The sequence below is a fragment of the Pimephales promelas genome, chromosome 24 (genome assembly GCF_988280905.1).
Source record: "Pimephales promelas chromosome 24, fPimPro1.hap1.1, whole genome shotgun sequence".
Lineage (NCBI taxonomy): Eukaryota > Metazoa > Chordata > Actinopteri > Cypriniformes > Leuciscidae > Pimephales > Pimephales promelas.
Genome location: NC_142792.1, coordinates 14,859,322 through 14,881,176, shown reverse-complemented (window position 1 = coordinate 14,881,176; position 21,855 = coordinate 14,859,322). Strand labels below are relative to the sequence as shown.

At 40.0% G+C, this 21,855-nt stretch overlaps 1 protein-coding gene across 9 annotated transcripts in view; it reads right to left on the bottom strand.

Moving 5' to 3' along the window:
* Positions 1-21,855, bottom strand: part of sox5 (SRY-box transcription factor 5) — a 219,817-nt gene that overhangs the window by 45,685 nt on the left and 152,277 nt on the right. For all 9 annotated transcript variants that reach the window (XM_089127334.1, XM_089127333.1, XM_089127336.1 and 6 more), the window contains 2 exons: positions 18,472-18,670; positions 12,918-13,152 (listed from right to left, as the gene is read on the bottom strand). In XM_089127334.1, the coding sequence (XP_088983460.1) occupies positions 12,918-13,152; positions 18,472-18,669 (433 nt within the window). In that variant the 5' untranslated portion in view covers position 18,670. The remainder of the gene's footprint in view (positions 1-12,917; positions 13,153-18,471; positions 18,671-21,855) is intronic.

The window sequence follows — 21,855 nt, the reverse complement described above, 5'->3', positions numbered from 1 at the left end:
CATCACGACGTGTGAGAAAGTCTGAGAAAATTAAGACATTCTCTGAGGACGTCCAAGACTTCAAATCTGGCTGGCGTACATCTGAGGATCAGCCACGCTACTGATATGCACACGCACACATATATGCAATTGCACATATACAAATTAATTAATCTGCGCACATGCAGTCATAACACACGCCTTTTTATAATATGGCTTACTGTTGAGTTTTACTTTTAAGTGAATTAGCATGAACAGATTAACAAAACAAGAATTACATAGAATGTTTGCAGACACTTAGTTAGGTCTGAAATATATTTTGCATCTATGGGAACGTACTTTATATAATTGATGTTTATGATCATTTAAAGAGGTAAAATGACCTTTCCCACCTGTGTTTTTGGGAAAAGGCAGATTGCGCTAAACATTCTGCTAAATATCTCCTTTTGTGTTCCACTGAAGACAGAAAGTCAAATGGGTTCGAAACAACAAGACACAATAGCACTAAATTTTCATTTTCGAGTGAACTATTGTCATCTGCGCAACAACCAGATTCCGACCAGAGCGTAATTTCTCGTGCCGTGGTATGTCAGAAGAAAGGGTTAAGCTGGGCTCAGGGCTCCCCTCTCCTCTGAGCACACACATTTCTCTTGTCAAAGGCATCCTGTTAAAGTAGGCCAGGGCATATTTGTGCTTCTTCCGTGTGCTCTATAATGGAAAATGACACTTTCAATCTGTCTCGTGGCAATAACCCCTCTTCAGCGTGTCTCGCGCGCAGCCCAGTCAGCAGAGAGCTGTCATAGCCCCGGGGCCCTGCCGCCACCCGCTTTCATTACATCACTTTAAAATGACAACAAAAGAATACAACGTGTTCGTCCAAGTCTCTGATGCATTAACTGTGGGACAGCAGAAGAAAAAAAAAGCTTTGGACTGAGGCAACCCACACACACACACACACACGCATGCGGTTGCAAACACTTGCTATCACAAAGTCCGCATCACACGAACCATGGACTGGAATGTAATCGAAAATAAATAAGTAACTAAATAAATATATATAAAATTTGTCAAAGCGCACGGCAGAGGCCGCGACGTCTGTTAAAATCACAATTGCTGTATGTCACATTGACGTGTACTGTGGCTTTCAGAAAGCAGCTGTCATGGGCCTGTCACACACACACTCACAAACACACACACTATGCTGACATGATAATGCTGCTTTGCATTTTGGAGGAAAAAACAAAAACCATTTAGAAGTCTCAATTTTAAACTTGTCATAACAAATGAAAAATGAAAACAGTTATTACCCATATTACTTCCTCTTGTCTTTACATTGTTTTTCATTTCTTTCACATTCACGGACGCAGCTTTTTTTCAAGCAGGAAGTAGGGAATCTAAAGGCATGTTTTTCCCTAACACAGTTTGGATTTACACTGGATTTAATTGTTGCTGTTGTCTCTGTGTGCCCGAGGCAGTTAAAATGCTTGCTGTAAGAATGGCCGGCATTGTGTGGGCTCCACTGCTCCCAGATACTGGTAGCCATGTGAGAGCCATTAGGTGATTGTTAACAGCTCTAAGAAGCTGCCCATGCCCAGAAAAGCCAACAGACCCCTTCACCCACCATCCCTCGACTTCTTTTTCATCAGTAGGACAGGAAGAGGGGAGGTGGACAGGCTGGGGGATGCGGTGAATGCTTTCAAGTTAAAACTTTGATTGCTTGATAAGGTTGGTCATGGGAAACCCCCCCCCCTCCCCCCACTTACACATAAGATATATTGCATTTACATTGGTTAGTCAACCAGCAGGGGTACAGGACGGCAAAAACGGCCCGTTTCATCTTAATTCGTTTATTTAAACCCTTACTGTGCGACTCATAATAATGTTAACATATTAAATGCATTGGAACGCGGCACTTTAGAGGTCCTCAAATATAGTCATCAGATAAAAATATTACACTATCAAACAGAAACACACTGTAAAGCAGTGATTCCCAACTAGGGGTGCGTGCACCCCCAGGAAGTAGAACATAATATGTTACAAAAGCAACAATGACGGATTACTTACTATAGGTAGGCCTGTGGTAAGACAAAAACAAAAAAGGTTGGGAAAGACTAAAGTAATGCACAGAAAGAAGTATGAAGAGATTTATCTGTGTAAAAACAACAGAGGGGTGGGGGCTAAATCCACGACCTCGCTCTGTTCTCCTGCCGCTGTGTGCACACTGGGGTCCAAAGTCCCCGAAACGTCATAAGCCTGTAAGCAAATATAACAAACACATGACAAACTATACATTCTATTGTGCAAGAGTGCTTATTTCTGTTCTGCGTTCCATTTATCTCTGAGAGAACAGCCTTACGAGAAGATTAGAACGTGGCCTGCCCCTCCGAAAGAGAATAAAAGCTGAAAACCTGACACACTTACAGTAGGATGGAGCGCTGGCCCTAAATGAAGCAAATTAATCCTATATTTCCTCACACACCTGAATGTATTCCCTCTAGAAGGCAGGGCAAAAACTAAACAGCTCAAGTTTCTGAACGCTCCATCGATCAACCGTTTATCATCCACCAGTAATTAACCCACTGCATTTTTCTCTGCTCTTGGCAATAAAAAGTAGTAAACAGATATTTAAATGTGCGAGAAACATTGGCCAGAAAGTGTAACCTGTATCTGACTGAGGGGTACGCGAATCCGGATGAAAGAAAAGGAGGTTGAAAAGGGTCCAACTTAATGACAGGAACAACACTTTGAAACAGCACCTCTGAGCTGAGGAGGGTGAGAAGAGGAGGTTTAGCTTTTAAATGGCAATAATTAAAAAAAATATATTGTGTGGAAAGATATGGAAACAGGTGATGTATGAGAATTTGTGTGGTTTACAGAATTGTCCCTAGACATTTGGGAAAAAAATGTGCATTAAAATGATTAATAAATAAATGCATGCATTTATAAATTTAAGGTTTACATTTGTCTATAGTATTGCCTTTCTTTAAAATAATACAAGTCTCTGTCTTCATTTAGATAAATATATAAACCTCATCAGGCTATATAACCTGTGTTAGACTCAATGTGAGAAGTGCTTTCATTCAGTTTCTACATTCTTTATATCATAAACAATGTTTTAACATTTCCTTTGTGCGTATGCGTTTGTGTATGTATGTGCGTGTGCAAATCGCTTTGTGGCCGTGACAATGGGCCAGGGAACAGACGGTGAGAGTGTGTGTATGTCATCGGCGACTGCCGTAGACTGGCGGAGTGTGTCAGATCCAGCCTAAAATGACTAGCAGCTGGGGGTGACAGTTGTTTTAACAGCTGAGCTGACAGGATTAATTCAAATGCACGGAAATCAAAAAGTGGAGAACACCTGTTCAGTCTTCCTGCGGTCCCCACGTCCAGGCAGGGGATCAGGCTCGGGCGTGCAGCCAGGCTAGAGCTCTCTCTCCCGGAGAAGTACGGTGGGTGCACTGCCACCATGGGACATGAGAAGGGGGGGAGAAAAGAAAACAGTGGCGGAATAGGAAGGAGTCCAAGAGCAAAGGAAGGCAGAGAGAGAGAGAGACACTGGAAGGGAAAGAGGGAGGACTGGGATCCGCCTAGCTTGTTTCTGAACATCTGGCTCAAATAAAGGACCTATTTTCTGGCAGGCCGAAGGGTGCTGACCTAGGACCGCAGAGATAGATTGCTTCATTTCAAAGTGCGATGCCTGACCGCAGGACTGCTGGGGTTAATTCTGAGCTTCCCCCTCGTGTTCAAAGACCCCCTACCGGAGCTTCATTCACTCGCTGGTGTCCACTACCGGTCCTCAGTCTCGTACACTCAAATCCAGGAAGTGGAGCAGCTGTAAGGAGTGTGTGTTTTATGTGATGGAGAGTCATTAATGGACTGTTGTGTTTACAATCAACAAGGGAATATCTTACTTTGCGATCGAGCGTAAACCCTGTCCCTCTGCTGAATTTTAAGATTTCATGGGTCATGTGATATTACAAGAGTCAAACAACTAGAAACTCCTAACTTCAAACTTTAACCATTTTGAGTAGCACTAATAGCACATCATGATATATAGCTTTACTCTTTGTTATTATCGGATCCATTCACATTATGTCGGAACTTAAGTTTGACGTTTTCTTGACAGGATAGAGCCTAAGTCCCTCCCCTTCTGGTCCTTGTTTCGGAAAAACATTGAATGGTAGTCAATGGGGAGAGACAACAAATATTTTGATCTCGTTTGAATTGTGCCCTGAATTGCACATAATGATGTTTGTCAGTTTAAAAGATACATTTTAAAGCAAAGAAAGTCGCAGTTTAGGTATAAGACTACGAACCCCAAAGGCACACATTTTCTCTCAATGAATGAAGCTAACTTTAGTACACTGTAAAAAATATTGATGGTTTAACTTAAAAAAGTAAGTAACCTGGTTGCCTTAAAATTTTAAGTTCATTGAACTGGAAAAAGTGAGTTAATACAATGAAGGAGATTGATTTAATCATCAGAAACTCAAAATGATAAGTTATCTCAACTAAATAAATTATTATAAAGTTGATTTGACAAAAGAAAATATGTTGTGATAACAAATCTTGAAAATATTTTTTACAGTGTAAGGCTAATGTCTGTCATTGTTTCTATAGTCTTACGTTATAATCGTAACGGATCTCGCTCGTTGTTTCGTATCGTAGCGGATCTTGCGCGTTGTTTCGCTTCCTGGGAGATGTAGTTCATTGAGCGATTTTCACATAAAACTAAAAGTTACTCTTCTGTTTTATGACAAACGGCGACATTTTCGACTTTCAGAATTATCTTTTAATTTGACAAACATCTTATGTGTAATTCAGGGCACAGTTCAGACGGAATAAAAAGAGAAGTTGTCTCTCGCCATTGACTACCACACATATTTTTTTTTCCGAAATAAGGTCCCGTGAGCCGGAAGCGGAGGGGCGGGACTTAGGCTCTCTATTGAATTAACCAATGAAATTGGCTGGACGGTGGATTTTTGCTTAACTGGTTTGGGAAAAACATTATTTGACATCATAAAAGTCATTTGAAAGTAACTCTATCACCTCCTTGAGCACTGCTAAGAGGCTCAAGTGTACTCAACAGGACTGTGCACTTGAAATGTTTTAGCCAATGAAGTTTGAATACTTGTTTCTGGGCCAAAATCAAACTTTAACAGAAAAATATCCAGACAAACTGACTTCTGTGTGTTTACCTTTACCGAAGACTTTTGTGCGTTGTGTGGGTGAGCAAAGTGTGTACGCAGCTCCTGACATTTGGCCTGTGCACATCCACTGTTTGTTCTTATCTACTCCAACCCAAGCAAATACACCGAAATCTGCTTTGTAATTTACTTTACATATCTCTTTTTTAACCCTGCTGAGGCTCAAGTGAGTGTGCCTGTGTGTTAGAAAAGAAGAGAATGGACTTGGGGTGCGTAATGGATATGGGGAAGGGATTTGCGAGTTGGTGCAAGCCATGTGAAAGGCCTCTAAAGCCACATCAAAATAACCAACAACCACTGACCCACAATTACCCATGATGCAACAGTACGCCAAAGCCTAGTGGTCCAACCATATGCACATGCCTGCTATTGCTATATTTCCTCTTGCCTTGACTCCCTTCACAGAAATCACACGCGGTGATTGGGGGGAAAAAGTGCTGTGATGGAGATTCAGAAAGCTCTCTATATACTAAAGCGTGATCAAAGAGAGGGTTGAGTGATATTTTATAGAGCTCGCTCAGTTTTTAAAAGTTGCAATGAATATTCATGGGATATTGTATTCCATTATTTAGCATTGGCTTCAAAAATGCCAACACACACAAAATAAAATTAGCATGTTAATAGATATGGGTGTGCTCTGCAAATTAGCATAAGAATCACGCAACTGCTCAACGTCTGAGAGCTTTATAACTAAACAAGCGGTGAAGAACTCACTTTATTTGTGCGAACTGATTATTTTTCAGGGGGCTGCCTCTCCATACTGATTGCGTATGCACTGGCATACAGACAAGTTCTTAAACATCATCATCTGCACGTCTCCATAAGGAATATTCATATTATGCAATTCACAGGCACATCATTAAATCCAGCAAGGCAAACGGAGCTGCTAATATATGGATTCCTCATGTTCAAACCCTGCATTCAGCCATCACGGCTCAGGAAAATTTCCAATTCATGCACGTCAATGATGGCTGTGTGCAACTGTCCAAGTCTTGAGCCACAATGGTGTGGCTATGGAACAGTCAGCTCTATAATGGCCCTGCTATGGAGCCACAGTCTAATTCATGAACCTCCGGCTTTTGTGTCTTTCTTAATGCCACACCAGGAGGTCAATAACAAAACTTTAGACACACAATCACAATCGCACACACAAAGACGTCCATCTCAAAGTCTCTAATCCGATGCCCACACTTAAAATAATAATAAAAAAAAAAGACCACAGCGCTGTTATGCCAAAGGCTCTAAGTGTGTGTGTGTGTGTGTCTCTCCAGTCAGCTTTTCCCATCCCGCAAGCGGCATTCAGCTCTAATATCACCCATCCAGTGAGAAGGCTCATCCCTATTGATTGTCTTGTGCAAGACAGCAGAAGAATACAAACTGAAAGGCAGACCCAAACAATTCAATACAACTGACTTGAATGTGCCTTTCATACGCTGGAACAATGGCTCGCTCACAATAGGGCCCCGTTAACTCTAATGTGTTCAGCTGTTTTGCCAACCTCAAAGAAAAGTACACTGACTTGGATTCAGCCGGAGACAAATTAACAGGCATGCTATCGGGAAAAAAGAGAGGCATCTTGTGCTTTTCCCAGTAAAGACTGACGCCGTTACTAAGAAAAATCTGTAGCGCTATAATGACTGTGAGAATAGCTGGTGTTTTGTTGGGCTAAATTCTGTAAAGGGATTTACAGAAACAGTTTTGTCTAATGCATCATTTTTAAACAGATATGCCCAGAGGAAGATTTATTGCTCTTTGGGAGCTCAATTATCAACTTTGTCAAGAATTGTCTCAGAAACGTCTGAGTCAGAGTACAGTAAGAGGTATTATTTCATTTGTCATTATTGTCAAAATTATAAGATTAAATCAACACTTATCAGGTACTAAGAGTAAGTAAAAATAGAGCAACAGAAAGAGAGAAATCAAGGGAAACAGCTTTAGATTGATAATGGTTTATTAACCAGTACATTTCTTCAGGTTACAACTTTTGTCAATAACCTCTACAAATCCATATTTTGGTTTTGGTGTAGTTTTCTATTCGCTCTTTTTCTGTCCTCGATCTAACTCAGACCTCGTTTTTTTTCAGAGCACGAGGGGAAGATAATGACAAACGACTCCAGTGAAAACCTTCCTCCTAATGTTAATTTATACATCTAGCTAATTACTACCAAATGCTGGAAATTGCACATTGAAGTTGTTCTCTCCCACTCTCCCACTCTTCGCTCACAGATGCTCTCAGTGCTCGTATCCTCGCCTTCTATGTGCCTGTATATATTTTTTTCTTGATCTTACTTAATGCATCCTTAAAAAGTTGCTAAAGAACCTACAACTGTGCATACCTGTGTTTATGTGTGTGCATTTGGGGTCCAATTATAGTATGTGTGTGTGTGTGAAAGCACTCCACAACAGCAGTCATATAGCAGATTAGCAGACCCTGGGGAGATTTAGACAGAGATGCACTGCTGAACTGCTTCAGAGCTCTTCTACCCCTTTCGTCTTCATGGAAGAGTGTATCCGCCCTTCTTATTCTCTCTCATTGAGGGGTATGGATGCGTGAGCCCTTGGCTAACAATGACAGGGCCTAAGTGCTGTCTTATAAAATGCCCCAGTGCCTCTGAACACCCCCCTCATGCACGTCTCACAAAAGAGAGTGCGAGTGTGTGCGATGCAACCTCGCTCTGATCTTAAAACACCATTTGACGTGCCCTACAGTTCAGTGTCATCCTATAAAACAGTGCAGTCGCACAACTTATGGCCCACTGTGCGTTAAAAGCCACCTCCAGTCTGACCCCAGACCAGTGGAGGCAGCGTAAGATAATAGAGGCATCCGGGCAGCAGCTGACCCCAGGACGGGCTTTGAAGCCAGAGCATCCCACAGAGAGAGAAGCAAGGAGAGGGACTCAATTAGTCAAGTCTAAATTGAACCATCAATCTCGGCTCACTCCATGGCCATCCGGTACGAGGGGGCCAGCACTCGTAAACAAGACCACGCTGTTGCTTCAAGAGGGCTGTATGGCATCTGAGGTGGAGAACTTTATGAGAAAAGAGAGGATAGTTGAGTCTGATAACTCATTTGTCTCTCATGTGGAATATTTTATGCATTAGGCCAACAAAAACAAAACATGAAGAATAAATCTTGACATTTCTGACATATATTACAAAACACTAACTAATAAAGACAAATAAATGTAAAAATAGGGCTGGGCAATGATTAATCGTGATTAATCGCATCCAAAATAAAAAGTTTGTGTTTACATAATATATGTGTGTGTACTGTGTATAATTATTTTTTATATATAAAAATTCACACACATGCATGTATATATTTATGAAAAATGTGTTATTAATATATAAAATATTAATATTAATATTTAATATAAATGATGTATAAATATATATATATATATATATATATATATATATATACAGTATATGCATGCAAATATTTCTTAAATATATACATGCATATGTGTGTATTTATATATATATATATAAAAAATAATAGACACCACACACACATATATTATGTAACAAAAACTTTTATTTTTGATGCAATTAATCGTTGCCCAGCACTAAAAAATAATGACATCATATTATGAAATAATATAATAATATTGTAAAATATATATATATAAATATATATATATATATTCTAATTATTTTGTAATTTAATATATATATATATATATATATATATATATAATTTTGGATGCGATTAATCGCGATTAATCGTTGCCCAGCACTAAAAAATAATTACATCATATTATGAAATAATATAATAATATTGTAAAATAAATAAAAAAATAATAAAAAATATATATTCTAATTATTTTGTTTATTATATATATATATATATAGTTTTGGATGCGATTAATTGCGATTAATCGTTGCCCAGCACTAAAAAATAAATACATCATATTATGAAATAATATAATAATATTGTAAAATAAATAAAAAAAATAATAAAAAATATATATTCTAATTATTTTGTTTATTATATATATATATAATTTTGGATGCGATTAATCGCGATTAATCGTTGCCCAGCACTAAAAAATAAATACATCATATTATGAAATAATATAATAATATTGTAAAATATATACAAATATTTTGTAATTGTATATATATATATATATATATATATATATATATATATTCTCCCCATTGCAAAATAATGCAAAATGCAAACGTTTCACAGCCATCACATACTATTAACAACTGGAAAATGTTCTTAATTTACCCGCAGTTAACAGGTATGGCAAAAAAAAAAAAATAACTTTATGGACTCTGGATGAGAGTTACTGATGAGAGGAGTGATTTTGTGTGTAAAAGCACACAGGGTGGGGAGACTCAAAGAGAGGCACAGGAAGGTGAATGAGACCATTGTCTGTAAAGGGCTGTGTGACGTATGCTCAGCTTGAGAACTGTGTGTGTGTGTGTAAGGTTCAGTGCTAAGGGAACCAACCAAAGCTCAGCTCAGACCATGAATCAAGCTCAGCCCAGCGCCAAGGCTGACAAACACACACACTCGCACACACACAAACAAACGCGTGGACACTCGGGAGACCCTGAACATCTGTGCCCCACATAACACAGACTGCCAAGCACTAGTGAGGACTACATCTCCTCCACAGAGAGAGCTAGGGGGAGAAGAGGAGGAGTGCGATCATACCATCAAAGAAGAAAGCGTCTCAAAGATTTGGAGTAGTTCAAGATGAGGATGAAGTTCATTTGCAGTATATAGCATTCTGATTGCAGTCAGTCTTTACGAGTGTGTTGTGTGTGGATGACACAGGATGTGCTCTGTGAGTGTGTGTTTGCTGTCCAGACCCCGGAGAGAGACACTGTGCTCCCTCTGAACCCCTGACAGCCCTTCTGCCCCCTTTCCATTACTAAAGCTAATAACACACACACACACTCCAGCACGCTGCTGCCCGAGCCTCACACTGACACACCACACACACACACAGGCTTCTGGAAACTGTTCTCGCTACAGTTCTGAAATGTATTGCTACACATATAATGAGAGATAAGAGGAGGCCTGGTAGGACTTTTTATTTTTTTTTATTTTCAAGCTACAAACATGTGCTGAATATTTTTTTTATACTTTTTTAAATAAATGTGTAAAATAAATCTCTATAAACATTCAATAAATTGAGTTAATCTTTTACATTATGATATTTTGATGATCATGAATGATCATATTTCAAATTATAATCATCATCATATATTAATATATGATGCCAGCCAGCTTTCTAGACATAAACCCATTTTGGCCGACCTATTGTTTTCCAACTTGCAACAATGTATAAATCTGTGAATGCGAGCAGTAACAGGTTGATACGGATGTGCAGTATCATTGAGGCCAGTCCATTAGGGACAGACTCGGACGTGCGTTTATAAAGGCCAAATGCTCTGCTCTTGGTCAAACACACACACATACTCGCCTGACCCAGTATAAGTTTGTCTGGTATCTCATCTTAACAAACGACTCGGCTCGGGCTGTTTATCTGAGGGGAAGTGGAGCAGCGAGGGGGGGACAGGTGAGCAAACGGCTCGCTAACTCGCTAACTAACACACTCCCCCTCTCACTATTGTCTTACTGCTTTCTGACCCATTTCCTTTCTACTTTCCCAGCAACGTATATGCGAGCGTGTGATCCGTCTAGAAGCAGCGTATGGGAAAAAGAGAAAGGGAACGGTTATAATACGACCCTTTCATAATGATTAAAGCATTCATTAATTTTTCATCATAACCTGCCGTTTGCAGCTAATGGTCTTTGTGAGGTACACAAGCAAACAATGGACAGGCGAGTTGAAAAGGGATTTTTATCAGGCTATGAGAGGCCTGGCTCAATGCACTGCCCACCTCCCCCTCTTTATTTTTCTCTTTTCTTTTCTGCTTCTTTTTCTCTATGTCCGTGCTTCTTGAGGGACTGGGGCTTCTTTTGTTTGTACATTTCATTTGAACAGAAAGTAGAGAGATAATGCGCTACTGTAGTCTCCTGCTAATGGACTGTCTGTTTTGCTTGCTTGCTTATTTTTCCTGGCCTCCTGTATACGGCAGCTGTTGAGTTTCACGACACTTGGTATGACCTTTCGGCTTTCTCAAATGTAACTACTTTTTTTTTCTTTCTTACGGAACTATTAAAATCAAATGTAAATGAAGCAAAATCCTGCTTGGTTTTTATAGAACAGGATGATGTTCACACAAATTAGCAGAATCAGTGCCAGCAAAACTCGTCTTACACCAATGTTTTATCTATCATGATGCTTTTTATATACTGGTTAAATCCATTCTGAAGACTTTTCCCCAAATCAGAGCTGAAAATAAAATAAAATAACATAAATGTATACATTTCCTGCAAAACCGCAGACCTGAATGGAAGTCAATCTAGTGACACCTCAGTTTAAGACAAAGCATGGAGTAACGCAACAGTTGTAAGACACCTCCGCACTCCCATACATACAGAAAAAAAGTGTGCTAAAGCCTGCTGTATGTAAATACTATGTGAGTGCTAAATCAGTGAATACAAGCTTTGTTTGCCTGCATTCTTCACATGGTTGACAGCAGGATCAGCTTTAAGTAGCCTTCAGTGTGCACGGGTGAAGAAAACAATTCTCACCGTACAATGAAAAATCCATCCATCCATCCATCCATCCGTCCGTCCAGAGTCAGTATTTATGTTTATTTGCACACACATTGGGCTAATTCACATAGGGAGCAGGTTCTGATTATTCATGAGGAACTGGACTCTAATTACAGAGCGAGTGTAATGTGATGTAAGAGACAGAGAGATCCTGTGGAAGGAGCTGTGAGCCGTTCTCTCAGTAATCAGTCTGAAATGAATATGCAAAGTGTGACACACAATGGCTCCGAACAGCTGATCCCTGCCTGCTTAAACAAAGGCCCGACTTTATCAACAGCTCTCATTAAGCAGAATTTGCTAGTCAGGAATGATGGCTAGATAGATGGAGGAAAGAATGAGTGCATGCGAATGAGTGAAGGAGAGAAAGAGTCCTTCGAAATCCTTCACACTTTCAGTCGGTTTCACATTGTAATTTCATCACAATAAGACATACACCTCTGACTCTCTAATACAGTGAACTTTTTTCCACCGACAGGGTGCCAGTGCTGATTTCAGAAACCGGTGCCCAATCTGGATCTATTCCATGTGCTGTTTCCACACAGAAAAATTGGTTCTGAAGGGGAAAAAAAAACTGGCTAACCAATGGAACGTGCTGGTTTCAAAGTTTCAAAAACAACAACTCAAAGCTCGATAGCGCTCAATAATCAAAGAAACTCTCTACACTGGGAAAAAGTCTGATGTGACGATGCTAAACATCTTTAAATTAATTAAATTATTGAATTAAATTGATTCCTTAAATTTTATTTAACAATATATTAATTAATGTACAAATTACTACTTTATTCAAAATTATTTATAAAGGAATCACAATTAATTTTATAAATAAAGTAAAAAAAAAAAATATCTTTCTTTCCATGGCATCAAAAGTAGCTTGTGATAAAGGTTCTCAAATGTGTTCTCTTATATGTTCTCAAAATCCGCAAACAACCATGTACATTAGTGGAGAGGTTATATTGTTGTTCAGCTCTCAAGATTTTGTAAACCAGGTGAGGATTTAGGTGAAACAAGGCTTCAGGACAGCTTTTTCTCACCGAACGTCACAACCACGTGTCAAAGCGTGTATTAAATTCTCAATCACTCACCTTCTGGCTCATTCTTGATGAGTTCCTCCATCTTGCGCTGTTTGAGTGTGTCGACCACGTCGGCCAGGCTGCCCTTGCGTCTCTCTGGGGTGCCCAGAGCTGAAGCGGAGCTGGGTTCGCTGCCCGGCCGCATGGACCCCTCCTCCTGCTGCTGATGCTGCTGCTTACTGGGTGAGGTAGAAGAGTTGTGCTGGGGGTAGGGGCTCAGGGCCAGGCCTTTACAGCCATCCTGATCCTGACAAAGAGACGGACAGAGAGAGACAGGGTGTTAAAGCAATAAGCAGGCCTTCACTAATTATTATAAGAGTGTTGGGGCATGTTTAGGTTTACTTTTATCCTCATCTGCCCATTAGAGTACTGTAGAAAGTCTCTCTCTCTCTCTGCCTCTGTCGGTCTGAAGTCTCTTTAGACAAAATCATTAGCGCAAAAAGTTTCAGTCATTTCACCATCACAGGAAGGAACTGTCTCTTCTTCTGAGAAGGGTAGTTTTTCTACTTTGAATCGGCTCCAAACACACAAGAACATCCAAGTTTTTCAACCGCATTTTTTTCTTCTGTTCTTGACCAACATGACAGCTGCAATATCAATCAGCATCTTCAGTGTTTCATGCATTGATCTTCAGTCCAAATATATAACGCTTCCCATCTTATGGTTTCTTATGTAACGTGGCTCAGAAGAATTAAGCTTGTACTCTATTAAAATGAAATTGTCCTGTTGTTGCCTTAAGGGACTATTTCTACCTGATATGAGCCATAAAAATGACGTTTTTACAGTGAAACATAAATGTTATGGCATTTCATAAATGCAATGGCATAAATCACTAATGCTTATATAAAATTGTGTATATGCACACAACATTATATATACAATATTTTTTATCATTGGTGTTTTTAAGCTTATGTATTTATGAACACAAACTGGGTAAATGGAGAAAATGACAGATGTGGAGATTTATGATGAGAAATTGTCACACACACACACACACACACACAGTTATTTTTACCCAGCTCCGGATCCCATTTATAAAGTTTAATTACAAAACAAGTCAGGTATTTTGGAGTCAAGGTCAACAGTCCAAGTCCATTAATCAGGGTTAATCTTTGGTTAATCCTCATCTATTATCTACCTTACCACCAGCGTGACTGACAGCAGCCTCAGCCAATCAGGTAATAGCATAAACCCACTGACGTGTTTGGATCCAGTGACCAGATTTACACCTCAACAATCAACATCAGCTCCTCCGTGTCACCTGCACCAGTCATGCAAAGCAGTCCAAAGTCAAGTTCACAGGATTGATCAAGTTTGATCACCAGCTTCGATTGTAATAATGACATCTGTTTTTAATCATTAACTCAGAGTGAACACAGAGCAGCAGATGGTTCATTCACTAGAGCTTAATGCAACACAAATAAGACTAGAAGACACAGAACAGTGGCAAATACAGTTTTACTTAGAGACTTAAATGATCTGATTTGGCCGTCAACAAAACGATTCATTCAATTTTTTAATTATAAAATGACTCTTTTAACATTTACATTTATATTTAATCAACAAAACTATGTAACATGGAAAAAATAGCAATGGATATACGCTTAGTAGTGGTATTTATTCAATTTCAGTCATACATACTAGTAATTATTTATTAATATGCTGGTTGTTAACAAAGTGTATTTATTAATTAATGTAACGTAAATTACCGCTTGTAATATATATATAAAATTATTAAATTAATAAATGTTGTCACTTAATTAATATCAGCTACTTTCTATTGCACATAACAGAAAAGTAATCAAACAAACACACAGTTGTCAACACTCCATATATCCAGATATACTGAATATAATCACACAGATTGACTCGTCACAATCCATCATCATCATCATGATAATAATAATTACTGTAGAACTAATTAAACTGAAACACTTTCACTCGTTACGAACGCATACCGAGAGACATTTCACAATGATACTCATTCACAAACAGACTGATGACTGGCAGGCTTAAAAGATCTTAACAGGCTTTTATGATACACCAAAAATATGACAGCTTGCATACTGATTTCCTCCCATTTCTGTAATCTGTCAACCCGCATGTTTTTCCCCACACACCCCTTCGTTTCATCCCTCTCTTCCCCAAAATCTCGAGTCAGGGTAGTTGAACTGTGATTAGGAGACTGTATGACCAAAGCGGTGAATTTCGCAAACAAAACTGCCAACTCGCTGTTAAAGAACTAACAGAGAAGAAAGATAGAAGGAAGAGAGTGGGAGCGAGTGGCAGAATGGCAGGCGTTTCTCTCTGCCTGCTTTAGTGTGCTATGCATCTTAAAAGACGGTCACACCTGTCACTTTCAATCTATCTAATCCACCGCATACTTCAAACCGCAGCTCGCGTCTTTCTCCAGAGATGTCGAGAAAACAATTCGAATGGCGTCGGAGGAAACTGTATTCCTTCGCTTTTTAAAGTCTTCGGGCCGTGACACTAAGTCTCGGACAGATGAAGCATCATTCTTAAAGAAGCAGATGAGCTAATGGCTTATGTGTTGATTCCTTTCCCCTATCCTTAAATGTAAGGCACACTGAGTAACAGGTCTACTGTAGGGTTGATATTCAGGTTAATTCCCCGTTTTGTCCTTGCGTGTGTGCGTCTGATTTTACGCCGCATTTGAACGCTTGTGAGTATACGTATTTATATGCATTTCTGATGTGCCGTTCAGTGTGGTGTGGGCGGTTCTGCTTTTAGTTGTGGAAAGACTGAAACTGCGCCTCTCTCCACGACCCTCTCTTCGTCCTTGAACCACGGCAGCATGGCGACGGAATTAAACAACTTTTGTCCTCTTAAGCTTGTGTGTGAAAGAAGCACATTTAAACACACTTCAACTCCTGCCAAAAAAGCTAAATTCCCCTTGTAGTTTTTTCCCTCTCGTCTTCTCCCTTCAACGCAGATGCCAGCATTCCTCCAAATGCCACCTCTTTTCTCCCATCTTTAAAAAAAAAAAAAAAAAAAATTGTCCTTCCTGTACTCCGCAGGATTCCAACCTGTTTCCCTTCGAGCATTTCTCTCATTCGTTCTCTCTCCCTAAATAAAGCACGCTTCCATATGCTAACTTAAATCCAGTTATTTTACAGACACGGGAAGCGTCTAGTTAATGAGTCTAACTCGATGCATGGCCGTGTGATTCTCTGGCTTGCGTTCACCACGCGCTAGGATACTAACCCTCTATGCTTGCTATCAGTTAAACTGTCAAGAGTCCCGCTGCTGAAACACACACGCTCAAGTTGGACATCTCTCCTCTCCTGCAGTGCTGACACCTCGTCTGTTGTCTTAAGCCCGTGTTGCTGATCTCTACCGTGTTTGTGCAATCCGCTCACCTCTAAACCTGGCTCAACCGAGCTATTGTCAGCCCTGATCCTGCCGTGAACACACACGCACGCACATACGGGGATGAAGTGCTTCACACAGTTTTAAAAAACCATACATTGTCTCGTCCCTGTCCTTCTGTAGTAGGGAATTTACATGAGATTATGTCATATAAAAAGGCTTAAATGAATAGATTTGTATGAACCAAATTTGTGTGTTTGCCAAAAAAACACAAGAAATGCATTTCTAGTTCAATTCTACAAATTCAAATAATTTATCTGATTATAATAAGTGTATATATGAAGAGTTCAGATGCAAAAGCCTCTAAATGCCATTTGAAATTTTCATCTTTAATGATGATTTTTATCAAACTTGCAGTAATTTCACTTAAATAACAATTAATAGGTAATTATCATTGCCATTTAAGTGAAATTACTGAACTTAAATATACAAGCTTGATAAAAATCATCATTAAAGAAGAAAATGTCAAATGGCATTTAGAGGCTTTTGCATCTGTTCTCTTCATATACATAACATAACATATTAAATAAAACATATAAAAAATATATAAAAGTTCAAAGTATAAAAACAAATTAAATTAGCTTTTAATGATGTTTTGGAAAGTTCAATTGATTTACTTCAATAGTAAAAAAGTCATTTTTTACTAATTAATTTTTAAGAAGAGTCCAGGCTGATGAGCATTTTGTTGTTTTTGACATTGAAAGGTTGTATTTGACACATCCAAGTACAAATCTTATAAACACGTCTTCTCTTAATGCCTCTCATCATCAACTGCACAAAAGGGAGAGTAATTAACACCTCACTATTATCACCCGTGTGTAAAGCTCTTTCCACCTTTCAGGTTTCAAAGCCTTCTACTTTCCGCTTGTAAAAAAAAAAAAAACTGGCAGGAGTTTACAGACGCGCACCGCCGCACCAACTTCTATTGTAGCAGGTACCGCGCGCTTCAGCCCGCTGACCCCATCGTCACGAAAACGCGCCTCCCTCCCTCCCTCCTTCTCTCTCAGGATGAAGAGGTCAGCGGAGTCTGAAGCGCGTGTGCGCCACTGCCGTGTTAATTTACAATGACAAGATAAAGCGGTAATCTTCCGCTGCGCGCTACCCAGGGACTCGCCGAGTCGATTTACACTTCCCTATCACTTTATACAATTGCCGTGACAAAGCCCCTCCGAGTCCCCACTCGTGTAAATCTCTCTCTCACTCAACACTTCTGCCAGTCAGCGTGGATCGGCTCAGGGAAACTTAATGTCTTACACATGCCAGCCTGCTTTCCCCAAAATCCACCCGTGCTTGAGACGGATATGCTTTATTAATCCACATCAAATACAGTGTGCCTGCTTTTTCATGTCTGTCATGTCAGCGCGAGAGACAGATACAGCAGTCTAGTCTTTCAGATAAAACAACAATTACAAGTACTGCACCATAGCTGATATGAATAATTATTTACATTTCGATTAGGCTAAAATCGGGTCACCCCTAAAACGGTACCATTTTCGCACATTCCCCCCCCCCCCAGTAGTAGTTTTACTGCAAGTGACTTTAAGTGAGAGAACTGACAGTCATAAACAAACACACTGCGCCGGCAGTCGAGTGTGTAAAGTGAGAACGACGGAAACGCTTGAGTGAGAAAGTCAGAGGACTTTGCAGTTTTGGAACCGTTTCTCACAATAAACCAGAGTCCAGCGTGCCCTGTAATCACAGTTAATTGCAGAATTAGCTTACTGTTAAGTTCCTTAAGTACTGATTCATTGTTTTACAGCCAAATTGATCCCAAAGCCGGTGGAGACACAAGTTTATCAAGAGAGAGAGAGAGAGATAGTGGAGTCGGGGGAAAAGGTCACAGCAGAGAACATGAGATACTACAGCTCATGTGCGTGTTAACGTGAGGACGTGCGATCTGGGTTACAGGGTCCACCTTGCTTATTTGTCATCTTATGGCTCTAAACAAACAGAGTCTATAACCTCCATGACTACACTGACCCATCATGAACTCACACTCCGCAATAACAGATGAACAATCAAGCGTTTGATTCATTTCGGCCACATTGAAAAAAGCCTGCCTATGACATCATTGGAGTGTGACGGGCATTTCCACACCAAAGGTGTGAGCGAGAGACAATGGGAGGGATTCATCCTGAGACGAGTTGTAGGGGAGGGGCTAATAGAGGCGACTCACCATGTTCGCGTGTAGTGTCGGGGGGCTGTCGAGTAGTCGAGGAGATCGCGGGGACACTTTGCTGCAGTACGAACTCAGGGGCAAGTGAATGACAGCATGTCCGTCAACCTCTTCATCCTCCAATCGCTGTCTGCTTGTCGCCATGACTACCTCTCCATCTGTTCCCCCATATGGAGAGGCTGGTCGCTTGGAAGACATCCTGGAAAAATGAGAAAGGAAAAGTGACTGAGGCATTCAGGAAAGACATGGCGGAGACAGAGACGTGGCTGTTGTTTAATTGTGAGTGACATGCACGGGAGCATTTCACGCACACACACGCATAATGACAGCCATCAACGCCATAGCTTTGTCCACATCCATCCCTCCATCAAAGACACGTCCCACCTACACTATCACAGAGCCATTTACTGTAGCGGCGCCGCACACAATGCGTTTAGCTAGCCTGTTTGATGTAAAGACTCGAGCGGCCCATTAAAGAAAAGTGCAGCCAGCCCAGCGCACATCAAATATCACGTTAGCCAAGAACACAAACTGACAATGTTGTGTGCGTGAGCGCGTGTGTTGCCACAGAAAATGTTAATGACAGTGTATATGGTGTTGACAATGCCAGAGAAAATAGGCCTTGATGACGGTCTGTGTTACTCTGATACCGTCAGGAAGAAAAAGCATTTATTAAATGAACTCTCTCTTCCACAATGCATGGTGAGGAAAAATGAATATGCTCTCGTAATAAGATTTCATCTGGCTCGCGGCATTGCCTAAGTGCTTTCATAGACGCGCATCTCAGCCTTGGAGCTAGTGTTACTATGGCCCTGGGGAATAAGTACCACTCTTTTAAAAGAAAAGGACAGACAAGGATAAAGGGAGATGGAGAGAAGTACTTTTATTTGGTTTGTAGTCTGCAACTAAAAGAATTGGCAAACAAATTTGATCTGACGCCAGTTTCGTAGTAACTTTGCTTTTCTCCATAAGCTAGCTGTTTTATAAGCAACGTTACATACATAAATACATACACACACTTCACATAATTGCAACTTTATCTCTCACAATTGTCACTATTCCTCATAACTGACTTATGATATACCTCACAACTGTCATATTATTTTTCATTTTCTGTTATTGCAACTATCTCACAATTTCGACTACTGCGCATAAGTGCAACTTTATATCATACACAATTCTATTTCTTGTTTCTCTCACAATTGCAACCATGGCTCGTAATTTTATCTTACAATTGCGATTTTAAAAATTTCCCAATATGACTTTCTCATAATTATTTATTTCTCATAACTGTGACCGTATTCCTCACAATTGTAACCTTTTTTTTCACAATGTGACTATATCTCATAAACTTGACTTTATAGCTCACTTTTATACCCTAAAAACCTTATTTCTTATACTACACTATCTCATAATTACTAATTTTATTTTATGCTCAGAGTTTGGAACTAAAAAGTTCACTGTTAAGTTTTTCGCTCCAATATCCTTCATAGCATCCACAGTCTCAGACGCCACATCTGGCGAAGCTCGTGGCCGCTGCTAAGCTTTCTCTTTCTCTCATTTACTGCTTATTTGGTTTAGATTAGCTGTAAAGACAAACACCATATAATGTTTCTAACCGTCTGGACGGGATAAAAAGCGACTCACCTCAGTCAAACCTAAGACTGGCAGCTATGAAAATGATGTGCTCGAGACAGTCTTGACTATGGCAAGCCGTTTTAGCTTTTATTCATCTCCAGGATATGAATTCTTGATATCAACAATTACATTTTTTGATATCAAGAATTTAATTGTTGATATCAACAATTAAATTCTTGATATCAAAAAATGCCATTGTTGATATCAAGAATTCATATCCTGCGGATGATTAAAAGTTAAAACGGCTTGCCATACTTGACTGTACAGGTGAGATTTAACCGATCTTCTTTGATGCAAAGCCTGACAGCAACAGCCCTGTCATAACAAATTCTGTAACACAGGTGTATTATATGTACGAATGTGAGACTAGAGACTATATCTGTGTTAGTTTGGCTGTATGAATGTGAATGTGTGTGTGTGGGGTACGTTGGCTGTATGCTGGTTCACACTGGGGCAGTAAAAGCAGTCGGTGCAGCTGTATAAACTGCAGTTGGGCCGTCAGAGCCGCACGGCCTGTCTGCCCCTCCACCAGCACTGTGTTTACTCTACCTCCAGACACTCACACACACTGGGCCCTTTTGTTTCACTCTGACACACACACCTCTGTGCCGCTCTCTCTGACACACCAACCCCCAATACACACATCAGGACCAACAAAGACACACACACACGACCCTCATCTAAACGTAGGCCATCGAGAAACGCTTTTTATTAGAAGCAGCAAATTGCTTGTCACATCCGACTGGAACCGAGAACTGTTGTTTTACTAACTGTTGTGTTGAGTTAAGCCAGTAAATTAGCATAATGAGTAGCTGGAAAGCTAGTAGGAACACATCAGTGATTTGTAGTAAAAAAATACTTTTTTTCTTCTAAAAAATACTTCCTTAAGAAACGGTGAGATTTATAAAACAGCTTCAACATTTATTGTCGACTAATTCACAGCTGCTTCCTATCCGTGCGCTACTTTGGACACGTCTGCATCTCTTCCACGTCCCGTGCACGTCTTTCTTTTTTTGCCTCTCTCTTCCCTACTTCCTTGCCGGCCCACTGACAGAAGCTTTTCACGGCTCCTCTTGTGCAATAAAATGTCTATTTTCCTGCGAGCCTTTGAAGTATAATTACTATACAATTCTGCTCCCTGGGTGAGCAGGTTATAGCCACTATTTCATTTAAAGTTGGCAGACCTGTCATGGTGGAGAGTCTACATGAAACATTTAAAGCTTGTCGAGATGTTGGGATTAAAAAAGAGAGGGTTTTATTAAGCAGATAAATTGGCAGAAAAGCTGGTCTCCAAGGTCATAATTAGCAACCATTAGCATAATTTCACTCCATCCTTCTGTGGTTCCAATAAAAGCCGGCCTGCCAAACACACAGACCCTGTCCGCTGACACACACACACTTGCTAACACAGCACATGCACAAAGAACAGTCTCTGAAGCTTCCTTGCAGTCTAGTCGTGTCTGCTTAATTTGCATTGTAAACTTTAACAGCAGTCTTTGCTCATTATCTAGTGGATTAATAACTTTATTGCCGTTCATTTTCACAAGGCTAAGAATCATGTTATTCATAAATAGCAAAGCTGAACTTGCTGATACGGGTGAGGTGGCTAAACGCATATGTAGAAACACAAATGATGTCAGTATTATCTCGAAACATTAGTAGTATTCAGTTCAGGGTGTATTATCAAAGAAAACGCCATCGCTTTTTTCATATCTCATGAACTTTAGCCTTCGCACCCAGTCCCAT